The following is a 16036-nucleotide window of genomic DNA, read 5'->3' on the forward strand; positions in this document are numbered from 1 at the left end:
GGATTGTGCAGGTGGCAACCACTCCATGTGTCCCTTTCACATGGATGTTTCTCTCTCTCTCTCTCCCTCCCACTCTATCTGAACAAAAAATGGAAAAAAATGTCCTCGGGTGAGGATAAAAAAAAGAAGCCCAGGACATCTTCAGATAAGGGACATTTTCACTTGGCCATTTTGATACCACCTCACAGTATATACTAGTGCTGGAAAATGGGGGTGGGGCTTCAGAATGGGCAGAAGTGTCTGTTGTCCATACCCAGCTGTAAAGGCAGAATCTAATGCCCTGCTGGTCAAGTCAAAATTGTTCTGGATCAGATGTTTCTATATCCACTGTGATTTGGAGTCTGTCTCTTATAGCCCGTCATCTGAGAAAGAGTTTTACATTCTGCAGACTTATTAGAGAAAAGATGCTTAACAAGGCTGCTTTTCAGGTTATCTTTAATTTCTGCAATTCTCTCCACTGCCACCCATTGTTATTGTGAGTATATTGATTGGCTCTAACTATTATTTGAATCCAATTCCCAGTAGTTTTATTTCTGTCACCTTATTTTGGGGGCTATGCATTTTCTTCTTGGTTGAGGGGTTTATATTTATGAATACATTGGCAAATGCTCTTCTTAGTGGCAGCTGCTGAGTGGGATGGGCTCTAATTGGCCTAAAATGCAGATTGCAGCCACCACCCTCTGTTAGAGGGCCGTGAACAAGTTTTCCTAGATGAGTCAGTGATTTGAGAGGTTTACGAATGGAAACAGAGGGTGGGTTATGTGTTGAATTGGTTATGGTTTCACTCTCAGCATTGCAGATATGCCTTGAAATAAAAGGAATTTCTCAGTGAATGTCCTTCCAGAGCTGCTGCTATTTAATATTTGGCTTCCTTGGCACCTGAATCTGGGTCCCCTGCTTCTGAAAATTGCTTGTGTTTACATTGGATGCCTTTTCCTTTCAGATGAGCCCACGCTGTGCTAATCTGGCTCTCAAGCACTACCTGCTCAAGCCAGTTCAGAGGATCCCCCAGTACAAGCTGCTGCTAACAGGTGGGCATCTCTGGCAGTTTACCTCTCTTTTTCTGTCACTGCAGTAACTCCTTTACCCAGTATGTGGATTTAAAGATTGCTTAGAACTCTGCATGTACATTGCCTAAACATAACTTGTTTTAGTTCTTCGGTCATCTCTGCGAGCATTATCTGCTTTGGGCATTTATACATCTTAATTCCTTTTGCTCAGAACTTCTTTTACCATCCCAGCCCTACAACCCTGCATCATTTTACCTGAATAATATTATTAACCCCAAGAAGGTACTTTCCCAGCCCTTCAACGATGAGGCTTTAGAGGATCACTCCCATAAATAAATAAATATATATATATATATATATATATATATATATATCTCAACTATCATGGTCTTAGGCACTTCAGAGAGTTGTTATAAGGATTGACTAATAGCTATGTTCTTAGAATAGTGCTTTGGTCATAGTGTATTCAAGTAAGCACTAGCTGCTACTGTAGTACTTCATCATCATCATCCTATGGCTGGTCATTGTTGTCTATATCTTCTACTTAACTGTAAGCTTCAGGATTACAGGGCTGTGGCCTGGCTGGTGTGGCTCAGTGGTTGAGCATCGACCCACGCACCAAGAGGTCGCAGGTTCGATTCCCAGTAGGTCACATGCCCAGGTTGTGGGCCAAATCCCCAGTGTGGGGCATGCAGGAGGCAGCCAGTCGATATTCTCTCTCTTTGATGTTTTTGTCTCTTTCTCCCTCTCTCATCCTCTTTCTCTAACATCAATAAAGAAGAAAAAAAGATTACAGGACTGTGTTTGTCTTGTTTCCACTCTAATAGTAAAAAGGAGGAAAAACAAAAAAAAGAAGAAAAATGTTTTAAAAGTTGTGATTTAAGTGAAAGCATAATTGTGCTGAGGACATTATATTCATTGACTGTTTAAATCTTCACCATAGTCATGCATATATCTCAATATATTATTTACATAGATAAAATAAAAAGCTTTGAGATTAAGTGGTTTGGTATCACAAAACAGTATAATCTCAGTACCTAGCATAGTACCTAACACATACGACTAGGTCCTCTGGAGTATTTGCTGAAATGGATTGGATGTGCAGTGACTTAATATACATGCATGATGTGCCTTAAGAATTGCGTCAAAATGGATAAGAACACTGAAATGCCACAACTCTAAATTCAGATCTGTTGTCATTTTTGTTATTGTTGTTATTTTCCTTTTTTATTTTTTCTCTCTTTTTTTTCCCCATGGTTTTATCTGTTGTCATTTTATGAAAATAGATTTTGAAGTTCTTGGTTCCTATCAGTTATTTTAAGAAATGGAGTGCATGGTTTCATCCTTAATCTAATCTCTTTTTCTTTAAACCAAGGGCTGTACTGAATGCAGTGGGTGAATCCTAGAAAGCCAGGATTTCCCAATTCCCCTTTAGGCAAAAGCTTTAGGTCTTCCAAGCCTGCCTGCGAAGAACAAACTTCTGATAAGGAAAGCCAGCCTTGCAGCCCCAGGACTTGCAGCCCTAGATGTTTCTGCTTAATTTGAATTTCTGACTGTGAATTGGACTCTGACTTTTTCTCTGGAATGACACAAGGAAAACCAAATAATTTGAGGATATCCTGTCCATCTGTACTTTTCTTTCCTCTGCTTTTGGACGAGATTTAGAATACACAGGACAAAAGGAAGTACCCATGCATGTGTTGTGTTTTTGCTAGATAAATTCAGTGCTGTATCATAAATGAGCTATTGAATGGCTTAGGCTACTTCTACAGCTGTCTCATGAAGTACTGTTTTTAGTGGCAAAAGACAACTGTAGTTTTAAAAGCTATGATTTGCGAGAGGTATGGAGCAAGGTTATGAAATTTTCATGTAAAAATATTTTTTCCCACATTATGACTGATCTAAGTAAAATAAGTCACACATTTATTTAATTTAGGTTCATGCTAAGTTTGATTTTATTTATTATTTTTTTATTCTCACCCAAGGACATTTTTTCATTTTTTGTTCAGAGAGAGTGGGAGGTAGAGAGAGATAGAGAAACATCGACGCGAAAGGGACACATTGAGTGGTTGCCACCTGCATGACCCAACCAGGGCCGGGGACAAACTGCAACCGAGGTACATGCCCTTAGTGGGAACCGAACCCGGGTCTCTCTGGACCGCAGGCCAATGCTCTAACCGATGAGCCAAACCAGCCAGGGCCTGAGTTTGATTTTAATTGATCAGTGGTGAAATAGGAAAAGCAAGTTTAAAAATCCTCTTTAAGAGAACAGATGTTAGTTGTTTTATCATCAATAAAATGTGAGTTTGGGGTCATTTTCAGTTTTGAGCTGTCTCTTGTTTAATCTTAAAGCTGTTTTCCTCTTAAGTTGGAAAATCTTCATTATTTAAATGATGCACATTACCTTATAATATAATAAACCCTCAGTAATTGTGGATTCATTGAAGGGTAAAGGTGATAATGGCTTGTTTAGGGTCGAAAAGTCAGAACTACAGTCAAAGAAAGAACAGACTTTGTAAAGAGATAATGCGGATTTCACATTCTCCATGCTATGCCTCTTCTTCCATTGATTCGAATCTTTCTCTTCCACCAAGCCTGACCTCAAGTTCTGTTCCCTCTGAAGCCACCTCTGGTTACTCCAGTTAGTATTAGTGCAGTGTGATTTAGTAAATATTTATTTGGTGACTTGTGAATTTGGTGATATTCATACAACTTGAATATTGACTTCTTAATATAATTATAAAGTTTTTGAAGTCAAGGAATGAATCTTTTACTAATAATTTAGTGCACCCCAATATATCTGGGTGAGTTTTGGATACGTTAGAAGCTGTTCAGGAAATAATTTTGTTTGGTTTCAAGCTAGGTTTAAAACATCCCTTTAATGAAAATATCTTTAGCCTAAAGGACAACATGGAGATAGAAAATTTCAGAGAGTTCTCTTCTAAATGAAAGACACATCCAGAGAGGTGAAATGTCCTTCATGAGGCAATACAAATAGTATTAGTTGAAGCACCTATGATCATATAATCCTAAGGAAATACAGGAGTTGATACTAAGGGTTTGTTTAATTTTTATTTAAAATTCCATTTTCCAGTCCTCATCTTTTGTGATACTCTAATTGCTCCCTAGTTTTGCACGATACTTCTGCTGTCAAAGTGCTCCCATCTATGCACTTAAAGATTTTTAGAAATTGAATTTTAAGTCTAAAGTTTGTATCCATTTAAACGTTAATTAACTCAGTCCTCATCTTTGGATAAATAAGCTCAATGATTTAATCCTGGGAACAGCCTTGTGAGGTAAGTACTTTTATTTCCATTTTAGAATGTGGAGTAATTCCAAGAGCACAGAATATACTGGAGCAGAGAGAAGTGAGCCTATTTGAGGCAACCCCTGACAACTTTGATTTATTAATGAGTTTAAGGCAGAGAAGGGGAAGGATTCCTGCCTGACTCAGTGTAAGTAGATCTGTGACTGCTTGGTTTCTTGGGAGGGGAAGATTGAGAAATACAGAGATGAAGCAGATAAGATAGGATAGTTTCCTTTGGAATCTTTTCTAGAAAAAGGTGAGTGGAAATTTCCAGACACAGCAGTCCTGCCCATACAGTTCAAACAACCATCCTATTGTCTTGCATGTTTTCATCAGGACATGGTTTGGGTTTTATAATTGGGTGTTTTACTTAGGCTTCCTATTTCTTCATTGTAGTAAAAACTTCCAACTAAGTTCTTGGTAGTATTTTTTAAAAAGTCAATTCAAAATAAGGTCAAAGAAAAAGCCTATGTTGCATAATGAAATGCTTCGGATTAGAATTCTAAAAACAACAAAAAAAGTGAATTTAAGCAGAAAAATTTATGAATTTTACCTTTATATTGGCTAATCAAGGCTAGTTGATCTAGCCGGATCTTTGAAATGCATGAAGCCCAGAACCTATTTGGAGTTAGGAGAAATGGGAATTTTAGGGCAACAGTGAGGAAGCAATGAAAGAAAATGGACAGACACTGTTATAGGAGCAGGGATAATTTATTACCACTGCTTATTTCCTTCCTCCTCATCTCTTTATTATCCTAATTCGGTGTCTGGCATAGATTTTAGCACATTAACTCAATTAACAGAAGGGCTTAGGGAAACAAACATTGTTCCTGTTTGTAAGGTTGAGAAGCCCTGTGCAGTGGTGCCAGTGACTGTGTAATGGATGGATGGATGAATGAATGAATTGCTTTTAAGAATAAAAACAATCTTCCAGTTATGCAGGCACAAAATTGTGGAAAGGTCTCTGAAATACTTCCCTTTCCTCATCTTTCCTCCCTGGTAGGATCTGCTGCCCAGTTTTCCTCTGCCTCTGCTTCCTGCTCTTTCCATTTCCCTGGTTATACTCCAGGCTGGGCCTTTCTAAAGTCCTGCCAGATTGTGGCAATATCTTTTTAATGGTCCTGCTACCTCTTATCACTCTCCTAGGTAGCCTGACACATCCCAACGTCATTTCTCTCCAAGGACACCAGATGTGTGGGTATTTTTCCCCACACCAAGCAATTCTCTTGGTGATACCAGCGCTGTTTCCTACCATTTAATTCAATTCTGACCCTATCCACCTGAAGATAGTATCAGATCCTACAGACTAAAGGCTCAAACCCACAAGACTTCCCCTTTCCCCAAACTTCAGATTCCAATTTCATGTTCCAGGTTGTCACCTATATTTCTGACCACCAGCTGTAAATCTAGCTTCCCACGAACCCCTCCTTGGGTTTCATAATTTGCTAAAATGGCTCACTCAACTCAGGGAATCTTGATGTTTACCAGTTTATTATAAAAGCATGTGCTACAGGATACAGATGAAAATCCAGATGGAAGAGATACATAGGGAGGGTATCTGGGAAGGGTCGCAGAACTTTAATGCCCTTTCCAGACACGCTGCTCTCCTAGCAGATATCTCCACATGTTCAGCAACCTGGAAGCTCACCAAACCCTGTACTTTGGGGTTTTTATGGAGGCTTCATCCTGCAGACATGATCCATTATTAACTCCACTGCCACCCTCTCTCCCCTCCCTGTAGGATGGAGAGTGGGGCTGAAAATTCCAAACGTCTAATCATGGCTGGATCCTTCTGGTGACCAGCTTCATCTAGGAGCAATTCAACAGCTCATCAAGAGTCACCTCATTAGACCAAAAGACGTTCCTATCACCTAGGAAATTCCAAGGGATTTAGGAGCTCTGTGTCAGAAGTAGGGTCAAAGGCCTGTATTAGAGCCTTGGCTGGCTTGGCTCAGTGGTTAGAGCGTCAGCCTGCGGTCCTGAGAGACCGGGTTCGGTTCCCGCTAAGGGCACGTACCTCGGTTGTAGTTTGTCCCCGGCCCTGGTCGGTTGTGCAGTTGGCAGCCACTTGATGTGTTCCTTTCACATCGATGTTTCTCTCTCTCTCTGTGTTCCTCTCTCTCCCTCCCACTCTACCTGAACAAAAAATGGAAAAATGTCCTCCGGTGAGGATAAAAAAAAAAAAGGCCTGTATTAGAAAAGCTGGTGTTCCCAGTGCTCTTCTCATTTATTAAATTACAAGGCTTTTAGGAGCTCTGTGCCAGGAATTAGGAGGAGATATATATATATATTAATTACTTTGCAGACATACTTTTATTCTGCTTATTAGGAAAATTGAAAACATACTTATCCTACCATAATGATGGATACATGTCATTATGCATTTGTCCAAGCCCATAGAATATACAACACCAAGAGTGAACCCTAACATAAACTATGGATTTGGGTGATTATGAAGTGTCTGTGTAGTATCGTCCATTGTAACCCATCTGCCGCGCGAGTGGGGGTTGTTGATGGTGGGTAGGCTATCTATGCATGTGTGGGGACAGGAGGTATATGGGAAATCTCTATGCCCTTCAGTTTTGCTGTGAACTTAAAACTGCTGTAAAGATAAATCCTTATTTCAGAATAGAATAAACAAAGTAAGACTTAACTTATCCATAGTATAAAGTCTGCAGTTTATAACCCCAAATTGCCCAAACTTTATTTTCCTTTGCTGTAGTAGGTTTCATAGTTTCTCTTGAAACCTGTCCTTCAGGGCCAGATTCTGTCCATTAATCAATCACTAACTCACTGAACCAGTATATATTCATATGGGCTGGCCCTGAGCTGGATACCTGTACACCGGCAAATACACAATGGTGACCCATGTCCTGGTGGAGCTTACGGTACTCCTTCTTGGGGCCACGCTCAACCATTCAGGCTCCCACCAAGCTCTTACTCTTTTCAATTCCTAAAAATTATATTGACCTTGTTACTTGTTTGAATGAGTATATTTTGAGGATTTATTTTTGTAAGGGTCACGTTTTTTTCTATCAAGGCATCTTTTGTGCCTATTAAAAATATGTAAGTATTACTAAAAACAACAATAAAGTTCTTCATTTTCTATCATCCAGAAATGACTATCATATCTATTTAGATTTGTCTCTATATTATATGTGTTATAAATTTTTTCAATAAAAAATCCTGGAAGTTACTACATTGGTGTTGAAACAGGTTGAATCAGTGAGGATCATGGTGGAGAAAATATAATGAAAAATATAATTTAAAAATTCCTCTGAAATATCCTTTCTGCTTATATATTTAGGGAAAAAACACTCCTTTGAACTTGATTAAATATGGATCAGGTAGTTTCTTTGATCTTGCTCAAAATATTTATGTTATACTATAAGAGACTTTAACAACGTATTACTTTTCCTGTAATCTTTGCCTTTAGTCTGGGGTGGTATTAACTCCCTCTAGGTTTTAGAAATCTAGGATTTCCCATGTTAGTATAAAATACAATATTAAAAACATCTGTTCTTGTGTTCTGAAGTTATAAATTTGAACTATGAATAGGCTAATAAGCAGATGGGTAAAAAGATCAGGATCAAATCAGTGTATGACTTTTAGAAAAACCTTACTGAAAAACAAAACTTCTGCTGGGCAAGTGTTTGTTTTAAAACCCAGGGCTAATTGTTTACATCACAAGTCATTCTAACACTTTCTCTATGACAGAACTTGATGAGAGGTGAGGCTGTCCTGGACGCCAAGGAATTTAGTTTTGGGGGAACCCAAAGGCTCTCATATAATGCATTTCTATCTGTGTAAAATGGGAGGATGATAGTATCCAGAATTTTCGTTGTAATGACCTCAGCTCTTGTTCTGTTGCAATTCATTTTTAATTATAGTTGTGAACAAAGTATTTTGAGAGATGGTATTTAATAAATTATATCCATAATTTTAATACTATGAAAAGACTTTATTAGGATAAAAGAGGCAAGCATGTTTTATCTTCCTGTTCTATTAAATTATAGCTTTTATTTATTTATTTTTAATTGTTTTAATTTTTTTTTTTTATTGATTTTGGAGAGAGGCAGGGAGAAAGATATATATATATAGAAACATGGATGAGAGAGAACATCGATTGGCTGCTTCCTTCCTGCCCCCCACAGGGGATCTGGCCTACAACCTGGGCATGTGCCCTGACTGGGAATCAAACTGGCAACCTCTTGGTGCATGGGTTGATGCTCAACAACTGAGCCACACAGGCAGGGCAAATTATAGCTTATAAATGTAATCTCAGTCCTGGCTGGTTTGGTTCAGCAGTTAGAGTGTCAGCCTGAGGTCCAGAGAGACCTGAGTTCAGTTCCCACTAAGGGCACATACCTCAGTTGCAGTTTGTCCCCAGCCCCGGTTGGGGTCGTGTGGGTGGCAGCCAGTAGATGTGTCTCTCTCACATCGATGTTTCTCTCTCTTTCTTCCTCCCTCTCACTCTATCTGAAGATTAATGCAAAAATGTCCTTGGGTGAGGATTAAAAAACAAACCATAGTTTTTATGGGGACAAAGTCACCAGTATCATTGATAATACATACTGTGGTTTGTTGCCTACATTCTTAATGAAAAGAAATTCTGTATTTCACTTAGAGGTTAGTGAAAATGTTTGTTTTTGTCTATCCAAGTTTGCAAGCCCCCAGAATTCTACCCACAGGCTTTACTGTGGAGCCTTTCTCTTCCCAATTCTTAGTATAGATTTGACCCAGATTCCCTGCAATAGCCAGATGCCATTATTGCTGGGACTTGCCTTGCCAGAGATCTAACGCCCCGACTCTTGCTGGAGTTTCCCTCTTAGTGTTTCTCAGAATCATGGCTCACGTCAGGAACTATTCCAGTTGGACAAAACACTGAAATTTGGTCAAACTTGAATTCACCTTGGTGCTTATATTTATTCTTCACTTGGTTGATCTTTGGGTAGTAAAATAAACTTATCTCCCTAAAACTATATTTGCCCTTTGTTGACAGTCAGGGTGGTAGGGACCAAATATGGTTAACAGCTTCTTTAAGTGATTTGATTGTGCCAAGGTCGTTTCTGTACATTTGAGATTCTCACTTGATAAACTGGCAGCCTTAACCATTGGAAAATGTGTCCACGCGGAATAGCATTTGTTTCAACCAAGTTAAAATAATGGACATTTGCTTTTGTTGGGAGATTCTGGATATTCCTAGCCAGTCTGTCCTGCTAAAAAGAGACCAAGGAGAGATTCTGTCCCTTGTAAGAACTGCTCCAAAAGTTTGCCATAGGTTGAGCCTGGAGACAGGTTTGGTTCTGGAGTCCTGTGGGCATGCCGTCTCGGAACCAGACTTATCAAAGTGAGGGTAGCCTCATATGGTTATGCCCTCCCAGCGGAGGTCCAAGTCCAGCCTACACTCTGCTCACCATATTGGGGTGCCCTTCTGAGGGGCTGCGTCAGCCCAGGAAAAGCAGCCTTTTCTGATTCACAGAAAGCATTGCCTGCTTTCCAAGCCATGAATCTGTGAGCCTAAGTGCCCAGAACAGTCACTTTCCTTTAGATAAGCACCACACATGAATAAGAGGGAGCCCTCGGCCGCATAGTAGGGATCAGAACGGAACTAATATTCAAGGACTAAGAGAATTAGAGAAGGTGCTAGAGCACTTTTTATTTTTTTAAAAAACAATTTTTCCATTTTTAATGGTTTTTATTGATTTTTAGAGAGAGAGGAAGGAAGAGGGAGAGAGAAACATCAGTTGGTCGCCTCCCGTGAGTGCATGGACCATGGATTGAACCCACAACCTGGTTATGTGCCCTTACCAGGAATTGATCCAGTGACCTTTCGGTACATGGGACAATGTTCAACCAACTGAGCCACAGTGGCCAGGGCCAGAGCACTCAAAATATCATCTCAAGTGCTTAGTAAAATATGAAGCAAAAAGTGGTAACCCTGATTAGAGTGTCATTTTAGGCCAGCATACATTTAGGAAACATTGAATATGCACCAGACCTTGTTTCAGTTGCTGGGGAACAATAATTAATTCAGGCTTCTTGTCCTCATGAAGCCCACAGTTTAGCTTTTGTGCATAAAATGATGCTTAACACTATAGAACCATTAACTTAGCTTCTAACATATTGCCAATGCGCCATATTCTTATTAAGGTTACTTAGAATTTTGGACTTTTATAGATACATATCAAAAAGATTTTGTTTGTAGAAATACATTATTAAAGAATATTCTGGGAGGGAAACATGAGTCAGTACAAATTCTAAAATCTCAACAATTAAAGATAAATGATACCATTGCAAGAATAAACCTGATGATTAAAAAATAATAGTAGTGCTCTGGCCATTGTGGCTTGGTTGGAATGTTGCTCTGTACACCAAAAGGTGGCGGGTTCAATTCCCAGTCAGGGTATATACCCAGGTTGTAGGTTTGATTCCCAGTTGGGTCGTGTGCAGAAGACAACCGATCAATATTTCTCTCTCACATTGATATTTCTCTCTCTCTCCCCCTTCCTCTATCTAAAATTAATTTAAAAAATAGTTATTCTATCTTTGGAATAGGGAGGTACTGGAAATAGACCTGGTTGTGTCTATCGAATGTGTGACAAAATGGGAAGTGTAAGGCAATAGAATAATAAAGGATTGTTTATTGAATAACCTGTTAAAATTTGAAAAATTAAGATTCATATATCAATGGATATACTAAAAATAAAACCAAAACTAAATATAAATAGGCAGAGTACAGAGGATTTTTAGGGCAGTGAAAATACTCTGTAAGATACTATAATGATGGATAATTGTCATTAATATATTTGTCCAAACCTGTAGAATGTACACACCAAGAGTGGACCATAATGTAAACTATGGAGTCTGGGTGATAATGATATATCAATGGAGGTTCATCATTTATAATAAATGTACCCCTCTGGTATGGGAGGGGATGTGTTGGTAATGGGGGAAGCTACGCGTGTAGGAGCAGGAGGTATATAGAAAATCTCTGTACCTTTCCATCAATTTTGCTGCGAATGTAAAACCGCTCTAGAAAAATAAAGTCTTAATTTTAAAAAACTAAATATAAAGCATTAAACTATAGGAAAAAATAAACTTGGTTACTTATATCCAGAGGAAGAGAGATGATTTTCTAAGTCAAGAAAAATAAATTATAAAGGAAAGTATTGACTGACACCTTTCAACTCTTTTTTTAAATTATTATTTTTTCAATTAATTAATTTATTTTTCTTACAGATGTTTCTCCCTTTTCCCCCGAGACACCCTCCTCCCTTCAACTCTTAAATAAAAACATAAAGGTTTAAAATATAGTAAAAATAAAAAGATAACCAGTACATCAGAAAATATGTTTGTACTAAGGATGAAAAAATTATTCTTTCACTAAGGATATTTTTTTAAATATTATATAACTCCATTTTTTTTCTTTATTTATTTTAGAGAGAGAAGAAGGGGGAAGGAGAGAGAGAGAGAAACATCGATGAGAGAGAACATTGATTGGCCACCTCCTGCATGTCCCACACTGGGGATTGGCCCACAATCTGAGCATGTGCCCTGACCCGGAAATGAAGTGGTGACCCTCTTAGTGCATGGGTCAATGCTCAACCACTGAGCCACACTGGCCGGGCTCATTAAGAATATTAAAACTCCTATTGTTATTGGAACTAAAAATGTGAGCAAAAATTTCACTCAGAAAATGTATACATAATAAATATACAGTGGCATATATAATATCCTCTGGATCATAAATAGTAATTAAAACAAGTTATCAGTTCCTCTACTACATTAGCAATTAAAGATTATAATACACAAAACTGGCAATCATTTAGTAAAACAACTGTTCTCATATATTACTAATGATATTTTAAATTGGTATATCCCTTTAAGGAAAGGTTTTACATGTATTTTAAAAAAAGAAAACTTTTTATTTCCATTGACCCCAAGGAAATAACTGATTAATGTTACTTGTAATTAAAATAATCACACAATTTATTATTGAAACCTGTTACCTTTCAAGAGTGCAAGGACTGCTATTTATACTTATGCCTGAACAACAGGTGTACATCAAAATCGTCATGGGCAAATTAGGATCTATGACCATCTATTTAAGACAGCCAAAATAAGACAATTTAAAACATGAATTAAAAGTCTAATAGTAGAATACCTAATGTTTTGTATAATATATTCCTATGATGGAATATTATTCAGCTGTTCATGGGGGCGGGGGATGTGTGGGCTATAAAGTCTTATATATTATTAAAATTGAGTAAAATCAAGCATTTATGAAAACAGAAGGAAATACTTTTAAATTATATTTTAGAGAGATGTTCATGGTTTGAGGTTTCTTCATTATTTAATTTCCCAAATTTCTGTAATGCATCTTAGAATATATATATGTGTGTGTGTGTATATATATATATATATATATATATATATATATATATGCTTTACGACACTTCAGAATGAGAATCATTACAGTTTTTCTCTGGTCCAGCCTACTTATTTTATGTATGAGGATGCTGACACAGAAATGCTACAGGGCAGAGCATGGCCAAAGTCACATGCCTCTGCTAGATATGGCTGGACTAAGATAGTAAGAATCTGTCTTCTTGCCCCCAGTGAGGGCTCTTGGCCACTTCACCAAGCTGCCTTGAACATGGCAGTATGTCTTACAGCTTGATAATTTGTCTTTAAAATAATCAGCACTTCTTTTCACAAGTCAGGATAATTTTAGATTGCTTCTTTTAAAATTTGAAATTGGCAGGCAGTCTTATTTGACTAGATTTATAATTCTCTATGTGTTGCTGATATCATTACATATTTAGGGAGGAAAGAAGAAATCTGGATAATGTAAATTAAGATATGTCCTCAAATTCAAAAGAATTGACTTTAAAACATTACCCATCCTATATGCTCATTTCCTCTGTGCTCTGCCATTCTCATTTCACAGGAATCTGACTGGGTTAAAAAGTCCCAGATTCCCACAGATGACTCATTTTTTAGGAAAGGTTAGCTGTACTTCTGAATAGCTTTCTGCTTTAAGTTAATTATTAACTACGGCCCCTTATAGAGAAAACTTAGACATCTAACAAGATAACAATGTTTGTTGGGTCCTCACTCTTTCACTTTGGGCCTCAGAAATGAGAACAAAATTAACTTGCATGTCTCTTGAGGTTGCATTTGGTGGTGATGGGAGTTAATTAACTTTTATTAATCAACGGTGCCACCTGGTGGCCAGAAAGTACATTTTGTGCCGCCCATGCATGCTGCACCAACTTTAAAATTTTTTTTTTTGCTGGAAATAGCCTCAGTAGCATTTGAGGCATTTTTATTAGAAAAGTTTTGAAAAATGCTTTGTGTGGTTTGGCAGAAGCAGGAAAGTCATAGACTACTACACGTCTAACATGACAAATTGAATTGACAACTCTGCTGTCCTCATCTTTTAAAAATTAAACTCCTGTAGGATACCAGGTCCTAAATGATACGGAGTAAACAATTTCCTATGAGCAATACAGGTGTGTCTGTCTGGTCTCCTTTCCCGGGTTTCACGTGGGTTATAACAGTCACTGGGGCAGCTGGTGGTTTCAGAGCTCCTCCCCTCTGACTCAGGGTGGTCAGTCTTGTTCTTCTCATTCGGCAGTTAAGGCACTGAATGACTCTTCACTCGGGGATCATGGTCTTGTCTTCCTTGGGAAGGTGAAAGTTTTCACAAGAATGTATTACAACAAGGTTCCCTGAAAATATGGGTGGATGGATATGTTGGAAAGTTGAATTTCTAAAATTTAATTTTAGAATGTTGAATTTTGAAAGTTGAATTTTTAAAAAAGATTTTAAAATTGATTTTGAGAGAGAGAGGAAGGGAGAGAAAGAAACATTGCTCTGAGAGGGAAACATCCAGCGGCTGCCTCCTGCACGCCCCCTACCGGGGATGAAGCCCGAAATCCAGGCATGTACCCTGACAGGGAATCAACCAGCAGTCTTTTGGTGTACCAGATGACACCCAATCAACTAAGCCACACCAGCTGGGGCTGAAAGTTGAATTTTAAGGTAAAAAAAAAAAAATTGGCAAGGAAAGTAAGCCTAACTAATTTCATTACCTCCTTGATTAATAGCATGATTTTGTGCCTGACTGGTGTGGCTCAGATTGAGCCTTGTCCCATAGACTGAGAGGTCCCAGTTCGATTCCCATTCAGGGCATATGCCCAAGTTGTGGGCTTAATCCCCAGTAGGGGGCGTGCAGGAGGCAGAGATCAATGTTTCTTTCTCACATTGATGTTTCTATTTCTCTCTCCCTTCCTCTCTCTCTAAGAAAACCAATAAAAACACATTTTTTTAAAATGGCATGATTTTACACCATCTTAGTGGTGGGTTTTCTCTTCAATTTGTGTGTTTCTACTCTGTTCCTGAAAGTTTAGGTTGGCGAACAGCAGCTGAGCTTGAATACAAGGAAAGAAAATGCAATTCAGAAGTGTATCAGGCTCAGCACAGTGATTCTGAGGTCAGGATTTCCTATTACAGACATCTTCCAGTAAGCTCTCTTCTTTAGAGAAATGTCTCAGTTGTGTATTTAAGAACAAGCACTGAAGACAAACTAGGACGTTGCCGTGAATCTGAGACTTTGGTAAATCTGCTTTGCTTTCCACACTCTTCAGTGACCTAGAGGCTCTAAAGGACCATCACCTTTGATTAATGAGATAGCCTGGGCATTGAGAACTTCTAAGACGACGACTACATTTCCCCCCCAACCCTGTCACTCTCATGGAAAAGTTAAATATTTAGATTCACCAAACATGGCTTATACATGGAGTTTATGCTGAGTGGAGTCAGAATGAAATTAAGTTAATTTTCATCTCCAGGTAAAACTAAGTGTAGTGTATAATCAATGTGTATTGTTAATTTTTGTTTTTTTCTTACTCCTTGACTTCTGTATTCAGGTTACTTTAAGATCTAAATTGCTAATAATGGTCTCTGGCAAGATAGAACCTATACCATGGAAGCTTAATGTCTTCATACACAGTGTCTCACCGTGGCTCTCTGCCAGTGCTGGATATTTATGATATGCATGTCTAGACTCACACAGGTGCTTGGATCACTGTCTCAAAGATGTACAGTTTCAGCACTTGGGTGTGTGTGTTTATGTCATGTAGTGACTTAGAAAAGCTTGCACTAACACCCAAATTTCTCTTTGTGCCTTTCAGCATGATTTCATAAATCCATGGGATGAAATTTTATATTCTATAGTTTTGTTAATGGAGATTGAGTCTGTTAAAAATGCATTCAGTCTCCTAACATGCCTTTCTTCTTTTCATTTTCTCAGTTTACACTGTCATTAGGATTGGTTTCAGCCTTCATTGCTTTTTACCTAAACTAGGACAGTTGTGTCTGGAAAAAGTCATTTTTAAAAATTCTAAGTATTTCTTGTCCCTTGTATGCAAAGGCCCTGGCTAAATGCTTTGAGAGATAGAAAGATGAATCAGATGTAGGGACTGCTCACAAGGAACTCTGAGTCAAATGAAAACAAAAATGATTGAAGGCATAAAATCAGTAATTGTCATATAATGTATTATCCAAAGGGAGAGAATATTTCTTTTAAATGGAAGTATGGTAGGAGAGGAGGAATATGAGATGAGCTGAAGAATATGAGGAGAATTTTTGTATGCAGAGACAGAGGAAGTATTCAGAAAAAGGGACTGTTAGAGACAAAAAGTATGGAGCC

General features: G+C 38.2%; 1 protein-coding gene across 2 annotated transcripts in view; it reads left to right on the forward strand.

The window, feature by feature from the left end:
* FGD6 (FYVE, RhoGEF and PH domain containing 6) overlaps nt 1-16036 on the forward strand; it is a 123973-nt gene that overhangs the window by 84068 nt on the left and 23869 nt on the right. For both annotated transcript variants that reach the window (XM_036250974.1, XM_036250975.1), the window contains one exon: nt 944-1031. In XM_036250974.1, coding sequence (XP_036106867.1) covers nt 944-1031 — 88 coding nt within the window. The remainder of the gene's footprint in view (nt 1-943; nt 1032-16036) is intronic.

The sequence above is a fragment of the Molossus molossus genome, unplaced genomic scaffold (assembly GCF_014108415.1).
Source record: "Molossus molossus isolate mMolMol1 unplaced genomic scaffold, mMolMol1.p scaffold_m16_p_10, whole genome shotgun sequence".
Taxonomy (NCBI): domain Eukaryota; kingdom Metazoa; phylum Chordata; class Mammalia; order Chiroptera; family Molossidae; genus Molossus; species Molossus molossus.